General features: G+C 51.3%; 1 protein-coding gene across 1 annotated transcript in view; it reads left to right on the top strand.

Moving 5' to 3' along the window:
• kcp (kielin cysteine rich BMP regulator) overlaps window positions 1–25,703 on the top strand; it is a 161,117-nt gene that overhangs the window by 119,242 nt on the left and 16,172 nt on the right. The window contains exons 35-46 of the mRNA XM_072562062.1: window positions 2,229–2,408; window positions 3,601–3,865; window positions 4,241–4,323; window positions 12,158–12,325; window positions 13,340–13,433; window positions 14,154–14,327; window positions 15,963–16,045; window positions 17,651–17,771; window positions 19,406–19,488; window positions 20,424–20,523; window positions 22,744–22,832; window positions 23,223–23,325. Coding sequence (XP_072418163.1) covers window positions 2,229–2,408; window positions 3,601–3,865; window positions 4,241–4,323; window positions 12,158–12,325; window positions 13,340–13,433; window positions 14,154–14,327; window positions 15,963–16,045; window positions 17,651–17,771; window positions 19,406–19,488; window positions 20,424–20,523; window positions 22,744–22,832; window positions 23,223–23,325 — 1,543 coding nt within the window. The remainder of the gene's footprint in view (window positions 1–2,228; window positions 2,409–3,600; window positions 3,866–4,240; window positions 4,324–12,157; window positions 12,326–13,339; window positions 13,434–14,153; window positions 14,328–15,962; window positions 16,046–17,650; window positions 17,772–19,405; window positions 19,489–20,423; window positions 20,524–22,743; window positions 22,833–23,222; window positions 23,326–25,703) is intronic.

The following is a 25,703-nucleotide window of genomic DNA, read 5'->3' as shown; positions in this document are numbered from 1 at the left end:
TCCCCTCCCCGCCCCGGCCTTTCCCCTCCCCGCCCCGGCCTTTCCCCTCCCCGCCCCGGCCTTTCCCCTCCCCGCCCCGGCCTTTCCCCTCCCCGCCCCGGCCTTTCCCCTCCCCGCCCCGCCCCGGCCTTTCCCCGCCCCGCCCCGGCCTTTCCCCGCCCCGCCCCGGCCTTTCCCCGCCCCGCCCCGGCCTTTCCCCGCCCCGCCCTGGCCTTTCCCCGCCCCGCCTCGGCCTTTCCCCGCCCCGCCCCGGCCTTTCCCCGCCCCGCCCCGGCCTTTCCCCCATCCCCCATCACCCTTCCCCCTTCCCCCCCGTCCTTCCCCCTTCGCCCCCATCCTTCCTCTTCCCCCCCCAGTCCTTCCCCCCCCGTCCTTCCCCCCCCCCCCAGTCCTTCCCCCCCCCCCAGTCCTTCCCCCCCCCCCCCAGTCCTTCTCCCCCCCCCAGTCCTTCTCCCCCCCCCAGTCCTTCTCCCCCCCCAGTCCTTCTCCCCCCCCCCAGTCCTTCTCCCACCCCCCCAGTCCTTCTCCCACCCCCCCAGTCCTTCTCCCACCCCCCCAGTCCTTCTCCCACCCCCCCAGTCCTTCTCCCACCCCCCCAGTCCTTCTCCCACCCCCCCAGTCCTTCTCCCACCCCCCCCAGTCCTTCTCCCACCCCCCCAGTCCTTCTCCCACCCCCCCAGTCCTTCTCCCACCCCCCCAGTCCTTCTCCCACCCCCCCAGTCCTTCTCCCACCCCCCCAGTCCTTCTCCCACCCCCCCAGTCCTTCTCCCACCCCCCCAGTCCTTCTCCCACCCCCGTCCTTCTCCCACCCCCCCAGTCCTTCTCCCACCCCCCCAGTCCTTCTCCCACCCCCCCAGTCCTTCTCCCCCCCCCCCCAGTCCTTCTCCCCCCCCCAGTCCTTCTCCCCCCCCCAGTCCTTCTCCCCCCCCAGTCCTTCTCCCCCCCCCCCCCCAGTCCTTCCCCCCCCCAGTCCTTCTCCCCCCACCCCCCAGTCCTTCCCCCCCCCCCAGTCCTTCCCCCCCCCCAGTCCTTCCCCCCCCCCCAGTCCTTCCCCCCCCCCCCAGTCCTTCCCCCCCCCCCCAGTCCTTCCCCCCCGTCCTTCCCCTCCCCCGTCCTTCCCCCCCCCCTCCCCCGTCCTTCCCCCCCCCTCCCCAGTCCTTCCCCCCCCCTCCCCAGTCCTTCCCCCCCCCTCCCCAGTCCTTCCCCCCCCCCCTCCCCAGTCCTTCCCCCCCCCCTCCCCAGTCCTTCCCCCCCCCCTCCCCAGTCCTTCCCCCCCCCCCCTCCCCAGTCCTTCCCCCCCCCCCCCTCCCCAGTCCTTCCCCCCGTCCCCAGTCCTTCCCCCCCCAGTCCTCCCCCCCCACCAGTCCTCCCCCCCCCCCAGTCCTTCCCCCCCCTCCCCAGTCCTTCCCCCCTCCCCAGTCCTTCCCCCCCCAGTCCTTCTCCCCCCCCCAGTCCTTCCCCCCCCCGTCCTTCCCTGTCCACCCCACCCCGTCCACCCCCCACCATCCTTCCTTCCCCCCCCTCCCCCGTCCTTCCCCCTTTGTTCCCATCCTTCCTCTTCACCCCCGTTCTTTCCCCCTCCCCCTGTCCTTCCCCTCCCCCCCCACTCCTCTGTCCTTCCCCCTTTGAACCCGTCCTTCCCCCCCTCTCCCCCGTCCTTCACCCCCCTTCTCAATCCTTCTCCCCCCCCCCGTCCTTCCCCCTTTGTCCCCGTCCTTCCTCTTCACCCCCGTCCTTTCCCCCTCCCCCGTCCTTCCCCCCCTCCCCCCCGACTCCTCTGTCCTCCCCCCTTTGTCCCCTCCTTCCTCTTCGTCCCCTGTCCTTCCCCCTTTACCCCCTGTCCTTCCCCCACCCGTCCTTCCCCCTTTGCCCCCACTCTTTCCCCACCCCCTGTTCTTCCCCCTTTGCCACAGTCGTTCCCCCTTCCTACCCGTCTTTTCCCATCCCCCATCTTTTCCCCTTTCCCCACCGTCCTTTCCCCCCCGCCCACTGTCCTTTCCCTTCGCCCCCCCTCCCCCTCCCCCCCCACCCCTGTCCTTTGCCCCCGCACCCGCGGTCCTTTCCCCCCGCCCCCCTTTCCCTCATTCCGTGCTGAGTCACAGAATGGTAAAATGGCTCCCCTTGGCATTGCTGCTTTTGATATTTTTGCGTTGAACACTTGTTGACAGCTTCTTATTTTGTGTTATGAGCTTCAGGACTTGAACAGCAGTGCTGGTGTTTTATTGCAGAATGGTCAGGTTACCTGTCAGCCTGTGTCCTGCCCATCCGTCAGTTGTCAAAATCCAGTGACCCCTGTTGGGGAGTGCTGCCCGCAGTGTACTGGCATCTGTCATTACCTGGGACAGGTCTATGAGAGCGGAACCACTTTCAACTCCCCCTCTGACAAGTGCTCAAAGTGCACCTGCCTGGTGAGTATTGGTATCATTAGGAACAGGACAAAAACAACTGAACAATCCCGACCCTGACAGTCCCACGAATCCTCATGTTCCAAACTCCAACCTCATCCCAAAACAGCTTCTCCCCTCATCCCTCAACTCCAATGATCTAGAGTGGGTTGAGATTCCAGGGGTGGGTAGAATTTGTAATGAGGAGACAGTGAGGACTGCAGAGGCCTGTCCGAGCAGGTAAGGTATGGCACTGGGAAAACCTCAGCAGGTCAGGCAGCATCCGAGAAGCAGGAGAGTCGATGTTTCGGGCAGGACCCTTACACCGAAACATTGACTCTGCTGCTCCTCAGACGCTGCCTGACTTGCTGCCCTTTTTCCAGAGTTTGTATTGTGGAAGAGTAAACAGGAACCGAGAGAGAACAGTAGTTGATGAGGAAAGAACATGAGAACACTCCAGTCTCCTTAATGTCAATGTTTCCCAGTTTCTCACCAGATAAAGAAAGTCCTCTGATTTGACTTTCTTATCAAAGTGGATAATTTCATATTTCCCGGGTTTTATTCCAGCTGCCACATTCATGCCCAAGTTGTTTGCTTCCATCTTTGTCTTCTCCACCCCCCCCCCCCCCCCCCCCACCCCCCACAGCATACTTTGTATCATCAGCAAACTTGGGAATGTCCACTTGGTCCCTTCTGGAGATCACTGGTATCACTCCAAAATGTCTGACCCTTGATTAGACAGAGACTGAGACATGAGCTGGATTTGACAGGGAAGACAGTAAAGTATGGAGAGGGTGTGTGTCTGTCTGTGTGTGTGTCTGTCTGTGTGTGTGTGTCTGTCTGTGTGTGTGTGTCTGTCTGTGTGTGTGTGTCTGTCTGTGTGTGTGTGTGTGTCTGTGTCTCTGTGTCTGTCTCTGTGTCTGTCTCTGTGTCTGTCTCTGTGTCTGTCTCTGTGTCTGTCTGTGTGTGTGTGTCTGTGTGTGGTTTTGTTTCACCAAGGTCTAACGGCTGGTGTTTGACATTAGGGAGGGAGTTCCCAGATGTTAACTTGCTGTAGGAACAGTGATATAGCTCCAACTCAGGACGGTGTGTGGCTTGGAGAGGAAGTTGTGGAATATGATGTCTGAATGGCAGTGTGGGAGGGAGGAGCCAGGATGAGGATTGGGGGCCCTGTTCTGCTTCCTTTTTACTGTCCATGATGCTGCTGTGCCCTCAGGCTGAGATGGTGACCTGCTGGAAGAGACCGTGTTCCAAACAGTGCACCCACCCAGTTGTCAGCTCGGCCTGTTGTCCCGAATGCGATGGCTGTTCCTTCGAGGGCATGGAGTACGAAAACCGAGAAACCTTCTTCCCTCCATCCAACCGGTGTAAACGCTGCAGCTGCCTCGATGGCAGTGTGTTGTGTTTGGATGTTGTTTGTCCACCGGTAACCTGTTCGGAGCCCGTGACAAAAGCAAAGGCATGCTGCCCAGAGTGCCCAGGTAGGTGCCACCCTTCAATAGGACAGGAACAAGTCTCTGGGAATGGGCATGTGTGCACATGTTTGTCAAATGTAAACCAGGCACAAAGCAGACCAGCATTTCAGTGGGACACCCTACCCTCAATTCATGCAGCTATCGGCCCCTTTATTAAATCCAAGGCCTTTGGATGAAGGCTGTATATTATGGCCCAGTGTCTGAGGCTGGAACAAAGTCAGACATTGCTGGCAGAACTCAGCAAGTCTGACTGCATCTATGGGGGGAAAGCAGAGTTGATGGTTTGAGTCTGTTGACTCTTGAGGTTGGTCTGTGGCCAGTGAGGTGTGTGTGGATCCTGTTCTGGTCCCTGTCTGACTAATAGTGTCTCTCCTTTTACAGTCTGTATCCATCACGGCAAACAGTATGAAGGAGGATCACACTGGGTTTCAGCAGTGAACCCCTGCCACACATGTACATGTACGGTAAGCCACTGAACTAACATTGGCCATTAAGACTGGGTCTCCAGACTGGCGATGGGTTCACAGGCTGGGACAGCAGTCAGGGATGTGATCATGTGAGACTTGCTGCGTTGGGAGGGATCAGACACAGGCTGAGTTGATCAGTGAGGATGTCTCTCCCTAGAACCTTACAGACCCAAGCCCCAGCCCAGGGACATAAGGCAAAGAGCTGTGGGTGCTGGAGATATGAAACAGAAACAAATTGCCGGCGAAACTCAGCAGGTCTGGCAGCATCTGTGGAGAGAAAGCAGATGAGTCCAGTTCAGAACCGTTCTAAAGAAGGGTCACTGGACTCGAGACATTAACCCCGTTTTCTCCCCACAGATGCTGCCAGACCTACTGAGTTTCACCAGCAATTTCTGTTTTTGTTTCAGATCTCCAGCATCTGCAGTTTGTTGTTTTATTCCTACTGCCTTGGTGGATATTGGTGTTCCCTTGTCATTGTCTGGGCTGGCCAGTGTGGGGCTGGAGTGGGGAAGGCGATTTCTCTACAAGCAGCGACACGTCTGGAGCACCAGCAGGAAATAGAAGTGCATTAGCATCGGACCGGGAGTAGGCATTTGGACCTGGGTCTTTAGGAGGTTCTCGCGTTGCTCTGTGGGCTGCAGACTTAAAACAAACAAGTTGTTTCTAATCAGCCTGTTCAGAAATGTCACTACACTGCTCTGGAGCAGGGGGACTTGAACCCTGGACTCCTGGCCCAGAAGTAGGGACACTACCATTGTGTCACAGGAGCCTTTGAAAAGCAAACCTTAACAGTAGGCCTCTTGTCTTGAAGAGAGGCTCATTGGTGACCAGAGAGCACTGAGTGTGGTCACATCCCCACTTGGTCGCTGTATGGCTTAAGTTAAAGAAATCACACAACACCAGGTTATAGTCCAACAGGTTTAATTGGAAGTACTGATGAAGGAGCGGTGCCCCGAAAGCTAGTGTGCTTCCAATTAAACCTGTTGGACTATAACCTGGTGTTGTGTGATTTCTTTAACTTTGCACACCCCAGTCCAACACACGCGTCTTCAAATCGTGGCTGTGTGGCTTGGTCTATGTTACTGCAAATAGCTAAGGTTTTAATTCACTGTTGGAGAGTTGGACTGCTCCTACTCCTGTTTAATTCTGATCTTCTCACACTCCACTGAATGCTTTATTTTAAGCATTTCTACAGCTCCGCTGCAGGCGCTCAGTAGTTTACGGCTCTTGCACTTTACTGAAAGAAATTGAGAACTTGCGCAGATTGCCAATGGCACTCGGTTGCAGACTTTAATTGGCTTTGGTGCAAGTTAGTAAGTTCTGAATATTCAAGCAGCTCAGTTGGCGTTAAAGGTCTCCTTTTCCCCCCACATCTGGGATCCCATCATGCAACAGGTCATCTGTCCCTGAGACCGTATCATTTCCTGAAAAAGCAAGCTGAGCTTCTGGAACTTTATCCCAGCCGTGTAGTCCATCCCTGTTTCTCCTAGCCTTTCTTCAAAGGGGAGTGTGAGATCTGTAAGTCCTCCTGTGGTCTGAGGGATGGTCTTTCATCGATGGCATCTGACTTCCTGGCATCTTGAAAACCTGCTGCAGTTGGTGAATAGCAAAGAAGGTCCCAAACGAATAATGAGTCCCGTAAATTGGGAATGACTTCATAATAACAGTTGTCTCTCTGCTATTGCAGTCTGCACCTGGCCCTATTCTTCTCTTGTGGTGTATTCTGCACCTTGAAGCTTCACTGAAGATGGTCAGCGACATTGAGCTTCCAACCACAGCATTGGATCAGAAGCAATGGATAATGCTTGCCCATGTATCCAATTTAAAAATAGTTTGTTGCCATTAACCATAACATCTGCAGACCAGATATCAACTTGTAGATCTACTATTTCCTATCAGCAATGGGCCCCTTGACAAGACAGTGTGAAGGTTTGCCTTCCAAGGGCTCCTGTAACTCAGGAGTGGCTGCTGGTTCATAAGACACTTGAAGACAGAGGTTGGCTGGGTTTCGATCTCTGCTGTGGTTTGAAATCGCCCGTTGTCAAACCAACAACACACCACCTGAAAACGTATTTTCTTATGGCATTCTGAGCACTTTTGGCTGCACTCTGGTTTTCACCAGCACAGCACAGGTGAAAGGGGACAATGATGGCTATGGCACCATCTTCCCATTGTGGCTACTATCATATTGGTGGCCTTTATACTGCAGAGAGGGCTGAGTTGGTGTCAGTGGATCCCAGGAGACTTCTCTGTCCTTTCAGATATTAAAAAAAAATCACTTTTGCTTGAGATCTGATGAGCTGCATTGTTTTTGATAATGTTGGACCTGCTTTGGATGAGAGAATTCTAAATCAGCTTCATCCAGGAATGCCACAGCAATGCAGTTCCATACAAAGGCCCCACTTTGTGGGCGGCACGGTGGCACAGTGGTTAGCACTGCTGCCTCACAGCGCCAGAGACCCGGGTTCAATTCCCGCATCAGGCGACTCTCTGTGTGGAGTTTGCACATTCTCCCCGTGTCTGCGTGGGTTTCCTCCGGGTGCTCCGGTTTCCTCCCACATTCCAAAGATGTGCAGGTCAGGTGAATTGGCCATGCTAAATTGCCCGTAGTGTTAGGTAAGGAGTAGATGTAGGGGTATGGGTGGGTTGCGCTTCTGCGGGTGTGGTGTGAACTTGTTGGGCCGAAGGGCCTGTTTCCACACTGTAAGTAATCTAATCTAATCAAATCTAATCTTAAAGGTCTGTGCTGCAAGTATAAAGGAATCAATGATTTCCCCAGCTCCTGTCTACACCAGACTTTTCCACTTACTATTATAGGATTTAGCCTTGAACCGAAATGGGAGTCTGAAGTCTGGACTATATTGTATTTTACCAATTTTTCTTCCATGCCCTATTTGACAAACATGGCATCAATGCTGCTGTCAATCACATACAGTACACTTCCTCTGGCATTTTATCAAGGCAGCTTTCTGTCGCTGTGAAACTTCTCTTCAAATATTCTCCCTATCTTTGGGGTTGGATCACTGGGTTGGCCTCGATTGTCCCCCTTCGCCCGTGTTCTCTGACACCGTGAGCTGCTTGTCATCAGTTCTACAGGCCTTCTCTTGTCGTCACCATGTGCTAATATGAGATCCGCAATCCGGTGAGTGAACAGCAACAATCTATATTGAGCATAACCATATTCAGACTGTGAGAAGACAGGATATCTTCTCCAGGGCCAGACCAGCCTGAGCTGTAGCTCCATCTGACCTGACGTCACAACGACACCACTCCCTTTTGCACAGAGCGAGTAGCTAGATATTGCCGAACCAGAGCAGGGGAAGATGGCGGTCACTCAGGTATTCATCCCGAAACTCTGCTAATCTTCTGAGAAGCCGGGTTTGAATGCTGTCATGGCAGACGGTGAGGTTTTAATTCAGTAAAAGTTGAGAATGAAGAGCCATAGAGTCGTAGAGATGTACGGCATGGAAACACACCCTTCGGTCCAACTCATCCATGCCGACCAGATATCCCAACCCAATCTGGTCCCACCTGTCAGCAGCCGGTCCATATCCCTCCCCATTGCTGATTGTCCACCTGGTTCACCGATCTTCTTCAGGGAAGGAATCTGCTGTCCTTACCTAGTCTGGTCTACATGTGATGCCAGACCCACAGCAATGTGATCGACTCTTCACTGCCTCTCCCTGGGAAATGAGGGATTGCCTAATTTGAGGCAATAAAAGCTGGCTTAGCCACAAAAGTCCACATCCCATGCATTAATACAAAGAAATATTTGGAGAGGGTGGGAAATGAAGCGTGGCCTCCGAGCTCAGACACAGGTAGAGTAGCACTGCATCACATACCCACACATAGGAGCTATCATTACAATGAAGGTATAACTAACCCTTTACTTCACAATGTCGGTTAAATGAGCACATGATCAAATTTAAACTGAGACAACCTCCTCCAATCAAGCTTCCCCTCTGGAAAACCTATACCATCAGTCATGATTCTAGAAGTTTCCACTTTCCCACTATTGCCAAGACATTACAAAGATGATTCTCACCCTCCCTAGACATTTGAAATGAATCTCCTTTCCTCACACTGATTCGTGGAAGTTGTATTAACAAAATGTCAAAGGCATCAGATCCCTTTTTAACCTGATGCTGTACAGTGAGGGGTTTCTGCAGTAAATCCAGGGATCTATTCATGCTCCCCTGAAGAACTTGTCTCCCTCTCGCCTTCGCATTCATAATATTTTCGTGTGGGGCTGTTTGTGTACGGCCCGGTGAGGGACTGTTTGTGCGCGGCCTGGTGTGGGACTGTTTGTGTACGGCCCGGTGCGGGACTGTTTGCGTACGGCCCGGATCAGTGAGGGACTGTTTGTGTACGGCCCGGTGTGGGACTGTTTGCGAACGGCCCGGTGTGGGACTGTTTGCGAACGGCCCGGTGTGGGACTGTTTGTGTACGGCCCGGTGTGGGACTGTTTGTGTACGGCCCGGTGTGGGACTGTTTGTGTACGGCCCGGTGTGGGACTGTTTGTGTACGGCCCGGTGTGGGACTGTTTGTGTACGGCCCGGTGTGGGACTGTTTGTGTACGGCCCGGTGTGGGACTGTTTGTGTACGGCCCGATGCGGGACTGTTTGTGTACGGCCCGGTGCGGGACTGTTTGTGTACGGCCCGGTGCGGGACTGTTTGTGTACGGCCCGGTGCGGGACTGTTTGTGTACGGCCCGGTGCGGGACTGTTTGTGTACGGCCCGGTGCGGGACTGTTTGTGTACGGCCCGGTGCGGGACTGTTTGTGTACGGCCCGGTGCGGGACTGTTTGTGTACGGCCCGGTGTGGGACTGTTTGTGTACGGCCCGGTGTGGGACTGTTTGTGTACGGCCCGGTGTGGGACTGTTTGTGTACGGCCCGGCCCGGTGCGGGACTGTTTGTGTACGGCCCGGCCCGGTGTGGGACTGTTTGTGTACGGCCCGGTGTGGGACTGTTTGTGTACGGCCCGGTGTGGGACTGTTTGTGTACGGCCCGGTGTGGGACTGTTTGTGTACGGCCCGGTGCGGGACTGTTTGTGTACGGCCCGGCCCGGTGTGGGACTGTTTGTGTACGGCCCGGTGCGGGACTGTTTGTATACGGCCCGGCCCGGTGCGGGACTGTTTGTGTACGGCCCGGTGCGGGACTGTTTGTGTACGGCCCGGTGCGGGACTGTTTGTGTACGGCCCGGCCAAGTGGGGGACTGTTTGTGTACGGCCCGGTGCGGGACTGTTTGTATACGGCCCGGCCCGGTGCGGGACTGTTTGTGTACGGCCCGGTGCGGGACTGTTTGTGTACGGCCCGGTGCGGGACTGTTTGTGTACGGCCCGGCCAAGTGGGGGACTGTTTGTGCGCGGCCCGGTGCGGGACTGTTTGTGTACGGCCCGGCCAAGTGGGGGACTGTTTGTGCGCGGCCCGGTGTGGGACTGTTTGTGTACGGCCTGGATCGGTGAGGGATTGTTTGTGTACGGCCCGGCCAAGTGGGGGACTGTTTGTGCGCGGCCCGGTGTGGGACTGTTTGTGTACGGCCCGGTGAGGGACTGTTTGTGTACGGCCCGGTGTGGGACTGTTTGTATACGGCCCGGTGCGGGACTGTTTGTGTACGGCCCGGCCAAGTGGGGGACTGTTTGTGCGCGGCCCGGTGTGGGACTGTTTGTGTACGGCCTGGATCGGTGAGGGATTGTTTGTGTACGGCCCGGCCAAGTGGGGGACTGTTTGTGCGCGGCCCGGTGCGGGACTGTTTGTGCACGGCCCGGTGCGGGACTGTTTGTGTACGGCCCGGTGAGGGACTGTTTGTGTACGGCCCGGTGAGGGACTGTTTGTGTAAGGCCCGGCCAAGTGTGGGACTGTTTGTGTACGGCCTGGATCGGTGTGGGACTGTTTGTGTACGGCCTGGATCGGTGAGGGATTGTTTGTGTATGGCTTGATGAGGGACTGTTTGTGCGCGGCCCAGTGTGGGACTGTTTGTGCACGGCCTAACCTGGTGTGGGACTGTTTGTTTATGGCTTGATGAGGGACTGTTTATGTATGGCCCGGCCCGGTGTGGGACTGTTTGTGTACGGCCCGGTGTGGGACTGTTTGTGTACGGCCCGGTGTGGGACTGTTTGTGTACGGCCCGGTGTGGGACTGTTTGTGTACGGCCCGGTGTGGGACTGTTTGTGTACGGCCCGGTGTGGGACTGTTTGTGTACGGCTTGATGAGGGACTGTTTATGTATGGCCCGGCCCGGTGTGGGACTGTTTGTGTACGGCCCGGTGTGGGACTGTTTGTGTACGGCCCGGTGTGGGACTGTTTGTGTACGGCCCGGTGTGGGACTGTTTGTGTACGGCCCGGTGTGGGACTGTTTGTGTACGGCCCGGTGTGGGACTGTTTGTGTACGGCCCGGTGCGGGACTGTTTGTGTACGGCCCGGTGCGGGACTGTTTGTGTACAGCCCATGTGAGGCTGTATTTCTGCGCAGTGTACCTCAGCGTGGGAGTGTTTATGGACTGTTTGGCACTGGCACTGGCACTGCCTGTTACTGGGTGCAGACCATGGTAATCCTTGTGATACCAGAATAATGGGTCAGCTCTAATAACAATCTCTGTGTTCGCTGGTCACATCTCCATACAATTTGAGGTCAGGCAAACACCTTCAGCACTCAACATTGAAAAGCCACAGCTGAAACCAGTCCTGTCCCCATGAATGCCCTGGTATTAATGGTGTCAGCCTCCGATGCCCAGGTTGAGCTTTTATGTCAGGTTTCTCTCACTCTTTCAACTCTCTCTTATACACTTTTTTTTCTCTCTCTCTCTTTCTGTCTTGCTTTTCCTCTCTCGCTTTTTCTCTCTCTCTCTTTCTCACTCATTCTCTCACACTCTGACTTACTCTTTCACACAACCTCACTCTGTCTCACACACTTTCTCACATCTTCTCTTTTACACTCTCACTCTTTCACACTCTCTCAAACACTGTCTCTCACACACACACTCTCATTCTATCTCACTCAGTCTCTCACTCTCACACACTGTTTGTCTCTCTTTAACACATACACATTCTCTCTCTCTCTCTCTCTCTCTCTCTCTCTCTCTCTCTCTCTCTCTCACTCACTCTCATTCTCACTCTCTCACACTGTCTCTCTCACATACTGTCTCTATCTCACTCTGTGTCTCTCACTCTCTTGCACACCGTCTGTCTCTCTTTCACACATACGCATTCTCTCTCTCTCTCACACACTCACATTCCGTCTTTCTCTCCCTCTCTCTTTCCCCCCACTTTGTCTCTCCCTCTCTCTTCCTATCTCTCTCACTCACATTCTCTCACACTGTCACTCTCACAGTCTCTCTCTCACATACTTTCTATCTCACTCTGATACGCTCACACTTACATTTACACTCTCACACTCTCTCACACATTCACTCTTTCTCTCACTCTCACTCTTTTGCATTCTCAATCTCTCTGTCACACACACACAAAATCTCTCTCATTCTCTTTCTCTTTCCCTCTCTTTTAGTCTCTCCTCTCTCTTTTATCTCTTTCTCACACACATTCTCTCACACAATCTTTCTCTCACGCACTGTTTCTCTCACATGCTCATTCACTTTTACACTCTCTCTCACTGTTTCCCTCTTGCACTGTTTCTCTCTGACACTGTCTATCTGTCTTGCTGACACTGTCTCTATCAGTCACTCTCGTGCTCTCTCTCTCTCTGACGCTCTGTCTCACTCTCTCTCACTATCTCACTCTCACTCTGTCTCACTCTCTCTCTCTCTCTCTCTCTGTCACACACTGTCCATTTTTCTCTCTCACACTCACACTCTCCGTCTGTCTCACTTCCTACAGTGGGGAGAAGTGACCTGTTTGGAGCCAGAGTGTGATGTCACATGTCAACACCCTGCACAGATTCCAGGCCAGTGCTGTCCTGTTTGTCGGGATTGCTACTTTGAAGGGAATATCTACAGCAACAGAGAAACGTTCAAACCGGACGCCTGCAGGGACTGCTCATGTAAGGTAAGGGCTGGTTTTAAATCCCAGTACCTGACAGCGACTGTACAGTAAACTCTCCTTCCAGTCACATACCTGCTTCACTAGCCCCACCGTGAGAATTTCTGTCCTTGCTCTGACCCTCTACCCAGTACCCTCTTCCCACAGTGTCCCACTCACTCAGAGGGATATTAGCAGGTCTGGGAATAAAGAATTTGTTTATGTGGACCAGTTACAAGTCCGGTTCTCGGGCGGGTCACTGGGATACTGACTTGTAGTGAATTTGATGATGTGGATGTTGTGAGAGAGATTCTCGCTGTGGGAGGGACTCTCGCTGTGGGAGGGATTCCTGCTGTGGGAGAGACTCTCGCTCTGTGTAGAGTTGACTCCGTGCAGCAGTAACTGGAAGCTGTGCCTGGTTTGCTCTCAGCAGGTTGCCCAGTTTTCTCAGAAGTCTCTGAAATTATAATAATGGACCCATCTTCCCAATCTTGTGATGAAGGCCCTCAAAGAGTTCAGTTTTCTGGGTATTTGGGAATAGATCCTGGGGCCAGGTCCACAGGGATTCCTACCCACATCCAGGATCTCAGAGAGAAAGGGAAGATGAACTCTGTGGGAGGTTGGGGGTCTGTGTGAGCATTCATGTCCCTTGCAGCGCTGTGACTGGGATGACCCTCCTCCCTGAGACACTGCTGCCTGTACGTGGTGCCAAGGTTCCTATCCTGCATCCCAGAGCTATTTGTTTGCTTCCCTCCCCATCTCGGAGGAGAAAGTGAGGACTGCAGGATCTGGAGCGTCCGAGTCGAGAGTGTGTTTCTGGAAAAGCACAGCAGGTCAGGCAGCAAACCGAGGAGCAGGGGAATCAACATCTCATCAGGAATTCCACCGCCATCCCACGCCCCAGGCTGTACCCCAACCACCATTTTCAGGCACTTCACCAATTGCTGCCACCAATTCCTTTAAGGTCCTACCCTCCTTCAGTCCCCGAAGGCCTCAATGTTTTGTCAGCTGATATCATGATGTCTATCTGCTGTGTTGCAGGATGGTGATGTGCTGTGTTTGCCTGTCAAGTGTCCAACGCTTAGCTGCAGGCAACAGATAACGAAGCCGGGATCTTGCTGCCCACTGTGTCGAGGTAAGGGCTCCGCCGCATCTGCCCCTGCACCCCAATCCCCCCCAAACCTCTCCCCATCCCACCACCCACTTCGAATAAAGTCAGCGCTGAGGGAGATTGGAGAAAAGGCCTGCGAGAGTAAACGGTGGCTGATTGATTGATTGAAACACCGTATCACAAGGTGCAGAAGTTAATACCCAAACCGTCTTCTCACCCAAACCGTCAACTTCTGCCCCTCCTGATGCTGCCTGGCTCGCTGTGTTCTTCCAGCCTCCTGCCTGTCCACTTTGGGCTCCAGCATCTGCAGTTTGTTTTGTCTCTAACCAAGATTGATTGAGTCGGACAGTGATTCCCCCGCGGGCAGGCTGGAGTCACAAAGGAGGGAGGTGGAGACGTCCATTAAAGGATTCTTAGGAGGTGGGGCTGTCAGAGCATTTACAGGAAGTGGAGATTTCTTGATTTGGGGGCGCTGGTGTTGGACTGGGGTGGGCAGAGTTACAAATTGCAGGACCTGTTGGTTTAAAACCTGGTGTTGTGTGATTCTTTTTCAATTTAGAGATTTCTTGAAAGGGAAGATCCTATAGGAGTTGGGGAAGGTATCCCTCCTTGCAACGGGGTCTGGCTGACAGATATATATGATGTGCAGGGATTGATGTAGAAGGTGCAGTTACACTGAAGGTCAGGGTCCAGTCTGAGCCCCCCCATTTCAGGGCCACTAACTCACCTTTACCTCCCAAACAGGCTGTATGTACAATGGGAAGGAATACCAGGAGGGAGGGACCTGGTCTGCACCCACAATCCCCTGCATGACCTGTATGTGTGTGGATGGGGTCACCACCTGCTCCGCGATTCATTGTCTCACTCCGTGTGTGAATCAGATCCACGTTCCTGGAGAGTGCTGCCCGCTCTGTGCAGGTAGGTCATGTAAGGACGGTAACCTGCAAGGTGAGCTCTCCCCGGGACAAAACTGGTGTTGGCAGAACCTTGGTTTGATGCCCAGTATCCATCATTAGTCCATTGTGGTGCCCATCGGGTCTGTCTAATACCTCGGGGCTTTATGTCATGTGACACAAGAGATTCCATTGTGAACCCAAGGTATCCATTGGAGAGCAGGATGTAAAAGGAATTGAAAGATGAGTTCTTTGGGAAAATGCCCAGTCCAAGTCGGGACGGTGCCACATACCCACAGCAGGTGAAGGCCAGGCTCAACCCCAGCCTCAGTGTGTCACAAGGAGATCCCACTGCCTCACCCACAAACCAAATAACACTTACCAGTGCGGCCAATCCTGTACAATATACCCTAGTGCCCATAGTGTATACTCCCCAGTGCCCGTCGTACTTCCCCAGTGTCCCTTGTGTATATCCCCAGTGCCATTCATGTACATCCCCTAGTGCCCATAGTGTATACCCCCCGATGCCCATTGTGTCTATTCCCCAGTACCCATCGTGTATACCCCCAGCGCCTGTGTATTCACCCAGTGCCCATTGCGTATACGCCATGCCCATTGTGTATATTCCCCAGTGCCCATTGTGTATACTCCCCAGTGCCCACCGTGTATACCCTCCAGTGGCCATCTTGCATTGTTACATCTCACTGGGACAGCATGCTGTAAATCAAGCCCCACTTTTGCCACAGTCATCACAGAGGTTAGAGCTTTTATGAAAGTACCCAGAATTCCCCAATTTACCCAGCTTTCAGGGGCAGGTTCACAGAAAACCCAGACCAGGTTTCAGTACTTAACTGGAATGATAAAAACAAAATCCACACATAGATTCTACAGGTAAATAATAACAAACTTTTGTTATTACTAGCTAAAGCTCTACCTCCTTATAAACTCCTCCTATACACACTCAAAAAGCATGGCTGTTCTGGGTGGAGGGAAAAACAGGCAAGGCAGTTCAGTGGGCCCTGTGCTTTCCTGAGATGATTCTCCAGACTCTTTTACATGTTTGTAGGAGGCACCGGGTGACTGATTTCCATTAATAAATATCTGATTTAGTAACTAAAAGTCATAGCTCACAGCAACTGGATCCAGGAAGTAAACTGGCTATGTTCAGGGTTGAGCTGCTATTTACTGCTTTGTGGAGATCTGACTGCTTCTGCCAGAAAATTTACACCCCTTAGGTCGTAGCTAACTGGGAGCCAATCAGATAGTTGTTGGCAGGCAGAAGACCCTTATCATTAATAACCAAACCATTGAGCAGTAAGTCAGCTGTTGCTGGCCAAATCTCTGTTCATAGCCTCCCCTTGACTCTGTTCCTAGGCTTCCATGACTGCCTGTACTGGCAGCTGTGTAAACTGTACTTACACTGAGTGTCACATTAATTGCTTTAAAAGAAGTGCAGCAAATTTCAATGATCCTTGCTTTTAAAGTGGTTCTTTTCCCATTTCAGTCCACACTCGAAAATACCGGAAAATAATAAGATACAGTCTTTATCGCACTATTCATTAATGCCAATCCTGCACGATGTTAATGCCATCACACCCACAATGCATTGGTGCTAATTCTACACATGCCCATGTTCACTGTGTTTGTCCATGCCTAACAGACTGCATCTACAATAACCGTATATACAGCCCAGGTGAGAGTTTCCAGCCAAGCAGTGACCCCTGTGAGATCTGTACCTGTGAGGTAAGAACTGTCTTATAATTCAAACAACCTAGAGCTCACTGTCTGAACTTGGAGCTGCTGTAAACATCAGCAATCTGACCGATTCTCAGAGCAAACACCTAGACTGGGGGTCACTCCTTCAATAAGGAGCAGCTTGGATAGAGTGGGAGAGTGGCCTTCAACTGTCTAGAAACACAATGACCTAGAAAAAATAACGGATCAGATTGATTTAACGTAACACTTCTGCAGAGGGAATATTGCAGCGCAGGTGTGATGAGTATAGTCCTTCTGTAATGAAAAGGGATAGTCTGTGGTGCAAGGAGTATACAGACCCGAGAGTGGGCACAGTCTGTGATTGAGGGGATAGAGAGACAGTAGGGAGGGCACAGTCTGTGATTGAGGGGATAGAGAGACTGCAGGGAGGGCACAGTCTGTGAGTGAGGGGATAGAGAGACTGCAGGGAGGGCACAGTCTGTGATTGAGGGGATAGAGAGACTGCAGGGAGGGCACAGTCTGTGATTGAGGGGATAGAGAGACTGTAGGGAGGGCACAGTCTGTGATTGAGGGGTAGAAATATTGTAGGTAGTGGACAGTCTGTGATTGAGGGGGTAGAGATACTGTAAGGAGTGCACAATCTGTGATTGAGGGGGTACAGAGACTTTGGGGGGGCACAGTCTGAGATTGAGGGGGTACAGAGACTTTGGGGGGGCACAGTCTGAGATTGAGGGGATGCAGAGACTGTAGGGAGGGTGCAGTCTGTGATTGAGGGGATACAGAGACTATGAGGAGGGCACAGCCTGTGATTGAGGGGGTAGAGAGACTGTAGGGAGGGCACAGTCTGTGATTGAGGGGGTACGAACGCCTTGGAACGGGGGCATGGTCTTTGGCAAGGAGGGCAGGCTGCTGGTGAGAGCTGCTGTGCGTGAAGTGAGAGTAGGGAAATGAATGAATGGCCAGCCCAGTGAGTGAATGCATGAACTGTCTCAGCTCACACTAAGCACTGCACCATAATTGTCTCACATGGCTTCCTTGTAGCTGGCCATCCAGCACTGTTCAAATCAAGTCCCACTAGAAATCAGATCTCTCTCCCTCTCTGTCTCTCTCTCTCTTTCTTTCTCTCTCTCTCTTTCTCTCTCTCTCTTGCTTCCCTCACCTCTCTCTCTCTCTCTGTGTCTCTCTCTGTTCCCCCACCCTTCTCTCTCTCGCTTCCCCCACCTCTCTTTCTCTCTCTCTCTCTCGCTTCCCCCACCTCTCTCTCTCTCTCTCTCTGTGTCTCTGTCTCTGTTCCCACATCCCCCTCTCTCTCTCTCTCTCTCTCTCTTCCCCCACTTCTCACTCTCGCTCACTTCCCCCACCTCTCTCTCGCTTCCCCCACCTCTCTCTCTGTCTCTGTCTCTGTCTCTCTCTCTCTTCCCCCACCTCTCTCTCTCTGTTTCTCTCTCTTCCCTCACCTCTCTCTCTCTCTCTTTCTGTCTCCCTCTCTCTCTCTCTCTTCCCCCACCTCTCTCTCTCTCTCTCTCTCTCTCTCTCTACCCCCACATCTCTCTCTCTCTCTCTCTCTCTCTCTCGCTGTGTCTCCGTCTCTCCCCGCACCCCCCAACCCCCCTTCTCTGTCTGTCTGTGTAGGTGATGCTGGATGGAGAGCAGCACTTACATTGTTACCGCCATCAGTGCCCCAGTCTCGTGGACTGCCCAAGGAATCTGATTGTGGCTCCATCGCCTGGTCACTGCTGCCCCAGCTGTGCCCGTGAGTACCCGCTGAACAATATGCTCACTGGTCTCGCCTCCTAGAGCAGTGTTGGAAATCTCATAATTTCATGTCATCTCGATCATCATTCCCATCCTTCCATTGGGATGAATGCTCCGATAGTTAGCTACTTTGCAGCCGAGTTATTATCAAATCGTTTCCACCCAATTGTTCAAAGTGTTTTCAATGTGGAAAGACTTGTATTTAATTAGCACCTCAGACCATCCCAGATGATCCCAAAGTGAAGGAGAGCTGATGAGGTATCTTTACAGTGTTGTTGTAATGTAGGGAACTCTGTGGCCAACTTGTGCACAGTAAGATCCCGTAAACAATAACCTGAGAATTATCAGGTCACCTGCCTTTGGTGATGTGAGTCAGGGTTCTCAAAAAAAAAACAGGGACTGTTAGACCACCAGAAACTGCAACAAGTGTGGGCCATTCAGCCCCTCGATCCTGTTCTGCCATTTTCCTGCCTTTTCCCTGAAACAATTGCTTCTCTTGCTGATCAAGAATCTATCTATCTCAACCTTAAATGTACACAAGGATTCTGCTCCCAGTGTCTGTGGCAAGAAGTTCCAAAGATTCACAACGCTCACACAAGGAAATCTCCCTCATCTCAGCCTTTAATTGTGCCCTTTCTTCTGACCCAAAGCCTTCTGGCTTACTCTTCAATGAAAGAATCCAGTTGAATCTCTTACCTACAGCTGAGAGGGCACAAGGTGCCAGTTTAATGTCCATTCGCAAAAGATGACACCTCCAATAGTGCAGCACACCCTCAGTACATTCCCTCACAAAATGCAGCACTCCCTCAGTACTAACCCTGCAAAGGCGCAGCCCCCTTCAGCGCCATCTCTCCAACAGTGCGGCACTCCCTCCGCTCCGTCTCTCCAACAGTGTGTCACTCCATCGGCGCTGTCTCTCCAACGGTGCGGCACTTTCTCGGCGCTATCTCTCCAACAGTGCAGCACTCACTCAGCTCTGTCTCACCTGCAGTGCGGCACTCCCTCAGCGCTGCCTTTCCAATGGTGCGGCACTCCTTTGGTGCCGTCTTTCCAATGGTGCTGCACTCCCTCAGCAGTGTCTCTCCAGCGACGCAGCACTTCCTCAGCGCTGTCTCTCCAACAGTGCAGCAGTCCCTCAGCACCGTCTCTCCAACAGTGCGGCACACCCTCAGCACCGTCTCCCCAGCAGTGCGACACTCCCTCAGTGCCATCTCTCCAACAGTGCGGCACTCCATCGGCGCTGTCTCTCCAACGGTGCGGCAATTCCTCGGCATTGTCTCTCCAACAGTGCAGCACTCCCTCAGCTGTGTCTCAGCTGTGGTGCAGAACTCCCTCGGCACTGTCTCTCCAACAGTGCTGTACTCTCTCGGCAGTGTCTCTCCAGCAGTGCGGCACTCCCTCAGCGCCGTCTCTCCACTCGTTACCTTTACTCTCTCCTGATCCCTGATGCACACTTGAGATGTTGCCAGGTGTGTCCAGGACCCCTCCCCAGATATAGGCAGGAGGCGAAGTGAATCCCTGATTGCCATTTAAAGGGTCAGCATCTTTATGCTGAGAGTATTCAGCTCTGAAACACATGGATGAAACATTGAGATTGAGATTGGGACTGAATACTGTTCATCTTTGTCACAGAGCCACTGAGTAACTGTACTGCTGAGCTGCTTGGGAGTGAGCTGCTGTCTTCTGCTGACCCCTGTTACAGCTGTCATTGCAAGGTGAGTACATTGGTAAGGGAAAGCGACTTCCGAAAGAAGAGCTGGACTTCCCCAGGATCCATTAGACTTGATGGTTAGTCCATCTCCTCTGGCCGACACCCTCCAGACCCTCACCACCCCCCCCCCCCCCCCCCCCCGCCCCCGCCCCCAACCAGTCACCTCCACTTACTCAGACACAAGCTCAGCACTATCACCATTGGGATTTCATGTATAAAGACAGTTGGCCAGATTCTACCCTCCCCCAACCCCCTGTTTCTCATGGATTTCACTTACACTGCAACCAAAAATCTGTCTCGAGGACTTTGGGTTTGAGGACTGAGAAATCAGTCATTGTTCCTGCTCTTATCAGTGGGCTTTGTACACAATAACATTCACAATGTTACTGCGTCTGTCTAGGAGTGTTTGATGGGGCAATGTACAGAAGATTATTCAGTGTCTAACCCTATACCTGCACGAATCCTGAGGGTATCAGATAGCTATAGTGTACAGGGAGCTTTACTGTGTATCTAACCCCATGCTGTCCATGTCCTGGGTGTGTTTGATGTAACCTGAGGGAGTTTCCTCCTTATCAAAGCCGGTCTCTGCTGGAAAGGTTTGATGTTGATGCTTTGTGCTTGAGGCACAGTGTGTCAATGATGCTGTGGCAGATCAGAAATGGAGCTGGCTCCTTCCAGAAAAACCGAGGGTGAAAGGTCAGTGTATGGCCCCATCCCACAGTGACCGCATTCAGACTGTGTGATAATTGATCCTCTGGAAGCGATCCCTATAATATGTTGCACGGGTGAAGAAAGTGAGTTGGACTTCCTGACGGGCTGCAGATATTGGTGTGTTTTAGGGATCAGTGTGTGGGAGCAGGGACATTGTGTTGCTGAGTCAGGACAGGCTGGACATCACTGAGCATGAACTTATTGAATGATGCTGTGTGTTTATTGCAGGATTTGACCTGGATCTGTATCCATCAGAGCTGCCCCTTACTGAGCTGTTCTGTCTCGGAACAATTCACTCCAGCTGGTTCCTGCTGTCCAATATGTGATGGTAGGATTCTTCCCAATTCTCCCTCTAACTCACAAATTCTCCAATGCCTTTTTGCTTTCTGCCCCCCACAACATTTGCACTGATTTCCTATTGTTCCCACAGCTTCAGTCAGTATCTAAATATGTGCTTTGTCTTTCCTGGGAGTAGGTCAGAAATCACAAGACACCAGGTTAGAGTCCAACAGGTTGATTTGAAATCACAAGCTTTCAGAATGCTGCTCCTTCATCAGGTGAAATAACAAAAGCTTGTGATTTCAAATAAACCTGCTGGACTATAACCTGGTGTCATGTGACTTCTGACATTGTCCTCCACAATCCAATACTGGCACCTCCACATCATGGCTTCCCTGGGAGGGTTTACCAGGCTGCTGTAGAGCAGGGCCTGGATAAAGGGTATGCCTACAGTGCTAATCACTAGGGGCTATACCCATTGGGTGACCCTGAGCTAGGGCAGCACTGCCCCTCTCTTATTGGCTCAGCAATTCATCACATGGTAGGGACAGTTATCCAGAGCTTGAGATCTAGCCTGTCCTCGAGTCAGAGCCCAAGTCCCTGTGGCCATGGGTTTGCACAGCCAGGATGCATTCTGGGTGACACAGTCCATTCTTGGCCATGCTCTGTTCATCGCAAAAAATGACAACAGGAACGCTGACACTGAGAATACCCACCTCAAATCAGGAGCCTTGAGTCATTCCAACATGAGGGCATTGAATCCAGGTGTGTCATCAGGTACAAAGGTCTGCGGTAGCTTGATCCCACCCATTCAGACTGCTTTTATTGTTCCAATCTTGGAGAAAAACACTCCAAGGCCTCTCAAACTGCTTACTTTATGGGCTTTGAAGCAGACTGCTCAACTCCTCTTGTCTCAACCTTTTATCATTTAAAAAAAACAGGATGAAATATACCTCTTAAAGCTATAATATCATCACACTACCACTAGGTACAAGTTATCATCCTGAGAATGATTCCTTTATTCCAACTCCCTGATTTCTGTCCATTAGCCAATCCTCTATCAATGCTTACATACAACCCCTAACAGCGTGGGTTCTTATGAAGAAGCATAATGTGTGGTACCTGACACAACTCCTTCTAAAAATCCATATATATTAAATATATAGTTCCCCTTTTTCTCTATTCTGTGACATGCCTCTTCAAAATAATATCTGTTCAGCATGATATCCCTTTCATGAATCCATGTTAACTCTGATCGATTATGCATTTCTAAATGTTTTACAAGTACATCATAGAATCCCTACAGTGTAGAAGCAGGCCATTCGGCCCATTACTGATCCTTCAAAGTGGTCACCATGCTGCCCATCATAATAGATCCTTTATAATAGATTCTAACATGTTTTCAATGCCAGAGGTTAAGCTAACTGATCTACAGTTACCTGTTTCTTGTCTCCCTCCCTTTTTAAATAAGGATGTTATTGGCATGATATCCCTTTCAGTTTTCTCAAGATTCTTGGGAGATTGCATCCAGTAGTTCTGTAGCTACTCCATTTAGTATCTTAAGATGCAGCCAGTCAAGACCAGAGAATTTATACCATAATAATATTTAGCCAGCATTATTTTCCTTCATATTTCTCTCCGATAATCATTATTGTATTTACTTCCTCTCACCTTTTATCTCTTGATTATTTAGTGTTTATGGAATGTTATTCCAATTTTCCACAGTGAAGACTGATGTGAAATATTTATTCACCACTTCTACCATTTTCCGCTTCCCCATTATTATTTCTTCAGCCCCATTCTCTAAGGAGCCGGTGTTCACTTTGGCTTCTCTCTCCCTTCTTATATGTTAAAGGAGCTCTTGCTATCTGTTTTTATATTGCTGGCTATTTTCTTCCTCATTATTTTTTGGTCATCTTTTGTTGGCTTTTAGAAGTTCACCAATCCTCTAGTTTCCCATCAATCTTTCCCACATTGTTTGTTTTTCTTTTGATTGAAATAATATCCTTAACTTCCTTAGTTAACCAAGGCCTTCCCCGAATCCTTTCACCTGAAGGATACAATGGGGGGGGCAGTAAGGGGCCAGAAAGCAAGGTAGCAGCTGGCCCTTGATTTCTGTCTTGCCTTGGTGTAAAGGGAACTTCACTTGGTACCTACTACCATGCTGGAGCTGCACTGGGAGTATTTGGTGGGATGGCGTAGAGGGAACTTTACACTGTATCTAACCAGTTGTGTTCCTGATCTCTCTCTTCTCATGTTTCATCTGCAGAATGTGTGGTTGAGGCTGAAAACCATCGTGTTTCCGATGGTGAGACCTGGACTGATTCTGTCGATGAATGCATAACATGTTCCTGCAACGTAGGTTACACACATAGTCACTCCCTCCATCACAGTTACTATCTCTCTCCCTATCTTGTAATTTTAGCCTCTTTCTCTCTCTCTCTCTCTCTCTCTCTCTCTCTCTCTCTCTCTCTCTCTCTCTCTCTCTCTGAAATTGCCTTCGTCTCGCTCTCGCTCGCTCTCTCTCTCTCAAACTGCCTTCCTCTCTCTCTCTCTCTCTCTCTCTCTCTCTTTCTCTATTTGTTTCTCATTGTCTTTCTCTCTCTCACTCTCCCACAGTTGGTTGCTAACACTCCCCCTATCTTCTACAGTTTCTCTCTCACTGTCTCTTTATCAGTTTCTCACAGTCTCTCACAAACACGTAGTTCCCGTCCTTTCTAATGCTTGCTCTTGTTTGGTCTGTTATAGCTTGGACACATTGAGTGCCACATCAAGGAATGTCTTTCTGTTATCTGTCATGATGGTCTGATCAAGGTCCGTTCTCCAGGGCAGTGCTGTTATGAATGCCAAGGTAACTGGGATGTCGGGTCAAAGTCGGGCTTTACTGTTTGACACCATGGGCAGAATGGTGTGGCAAAAATAAGAGTAAGCAAGGTGACTAAAACAGACAAGACTGGAAAAACTAACAGATTCTCAACATTGAGAAATACTCACCTGGTTTTGACCTTCAGCATTAGATGGTGAGTTCAGAATCTTGTCCCCAGTGGTGCAATTCCATGCATTCGCACTCATTCTCATACATCACATTCATATTGCATTTCCAATTTTTCCGTCGAGAAGCAACATTAAAACACAGCTCACAAATGGAGCGGGTACCTGGCGAATTACCCCATTACTTCCATAGCAGCTCTCTGATTGACAGTACCAGCCACCCTGTTTCCCTTTACATGGAACCAAATGGACTGTACAACTCCTTCCTTGGTCAGTGAGTATGTTCTTCCTGGACCCTCCATCATCAAATTCCCAGCCTCTCATCAGCATCATCATCATCATCATCGTGTTCTCTCTCAAGTCTAACTCAACCATGACTTCAGGGCTTCAAGCACCCACTCTGGAGGTGAGAGATGGTCGAGGTCTCTGCCAGTAGGCTTCTCCATTTCATTCAGAGACAGCCAGGCAGGATCTATATGAGATCCCTTGCTCTGACATGGAGCCAGGCATCTTCTAGGACTTAGGCTCCTTGTTAGTTCACAAGGCCGTGAGTGCTTACTTCGAGATATCCAATCTCTGTGGGTTAGCTAGTCAAAGGGGCGAGTGCTTAGTGGGGTGTGGGTGGACTACTCACAATCTAAGGTACTGTTACAGACATGTCAAGGGCCTTGTCCAATTAAAGTCCAGGGATTTAGCCACAGCACTTGGTCCTAAGCAAGTCTGGGATCGGTGTCCTTCTGGTTAAGGGATTGGGCCAAGAACACTCCTGCAGTCATGATATGGAAGCAGTCTGGGATTACAGGTAGGTCATTTGGGGAGCTCCATTTGAGAGATCAGTTCATTTGGGTGAGCCATGGTCAGTCATGGGGTTTCTAACATTAGGGGGCTTTTCAGGAGCACGTCGACATTTCGGGGAAGGTGGGCTCATCAAGTCTAGGAATGAGCTTCGTTGTACTGGGTCACTGAGGAAATAGCCACAATGACAGGATCCAGTTGAGGGATAATACGGTAGGAAGTTATACTAGGGACTGGGAGCTCTCAAAGTGGGGGCTGTTGGGCTTGGTCCCATCAGATCACTTACTCTGACCTCTCCATGGGGATGGTGTTGGTCCAGCAGCAGAATAGCGCCCTCCAGAGGCAAAATAGACACATGGGTGATGTAAAGGAGCCCAGCCCAAACTGAGGGAGGCTGAAGGGTCCTTGAGGCCACAGAGCCAGCAATACAGAAGGGAACAGGAAGGATAGTGAGAAATGAGTGGGCAGATGATGCAGATTGCTGTCATGAGGATAAAGTTGGAACTTTGCCATGTCCAATCAAAAGTAAACCATACAATACCTTCACACACTGGCTGGGAGCATGCTCATTAGAGGAGTAAGTACCAGTCTTTCTCTGTGGGGTACAGGGACCCACTTTGATGTTGAGGCCCTGCAAGGGCCATTTGCAGTAACCATACCTTCACTGGTTTAGCATTGCATTCAATCTGTCTTCACTTTCCACTTCACCTGGAGAACAGTAATTGTCATAGGTTACAGGTAACAAACTGTGTTCTCAAGCAGTCGTGAGCATTACCTTGTGTGCACTGATTGCTTTTGTTTTGTCATGTAAGCTCAACAAATCTTTTTTACATCAATGATCTTCAAACAGAGCCTGACATTCCCAGTAGTGAGTGTTGTAGTATTGCCTCCAGGAGTCTGGCATCTCCTCCAACTGTGCAAGAATATGGACTGTGATATGGAGGAGAGGGTTTGGTGGATTATAGGTGGACGTATGTTCTTAGTGGAGCCTAGCCAGTGTGGGTATCCCCTGTGCGATTGGCGACAGTTACAGATTATAGCACGCCATATTGAGACATTATGATGAGCTCTTTGGGTAGCCTCCATGGCATCCTGTGTGAGGGTAGAATATTAATCTTGCTTGGTGTGGATATGGGAGCTCAGAGGTGTCCCTTCAGTAGCATTACATGGTCTCTCTCTGGTTTCACCCTCTCTAACTATCACCTGACCAAACTGAAATGTCCAGTACAATGCACTGCCTTTCTCATGGCCTTGCTTCCACTGGAGAAGCAGACAGCAGCAGGAACTTCCACAGGGATATACAGCAAGTGAAGCTGCACAGGGAAGCTGCAGGGTAATGGTGGAAACCAAGGCCCCACTGCAGTTGCCTGAACAACAGGGATAGTGAAGACAGGATGTCCCATTCCACCATATCCGAGATATGTCATCGACTGAATGAGGCCA

The sequence above is a fragment of the Chiloscyllium punctatum genome, chromosome 44 (genome assembly GCF_047496795.1).
Source record: "Chiloscyllium punctatum isolate Juve2018m chromosome 44, sChiPun1.3, whole genome shotgun sequence".
Taxonomy (NCBI): Eukaryota; Metazoa; Chordata; class Chondrichthyes; order Orectolobiformes; family Hemiscylliidae; genus Chiloscyllium; species Chiloscyllium punctatum.
Note: the sequence above shows the minus strand (reverse complement) of the source record. Positions and strands in the feature narration are given on the sequence as shown.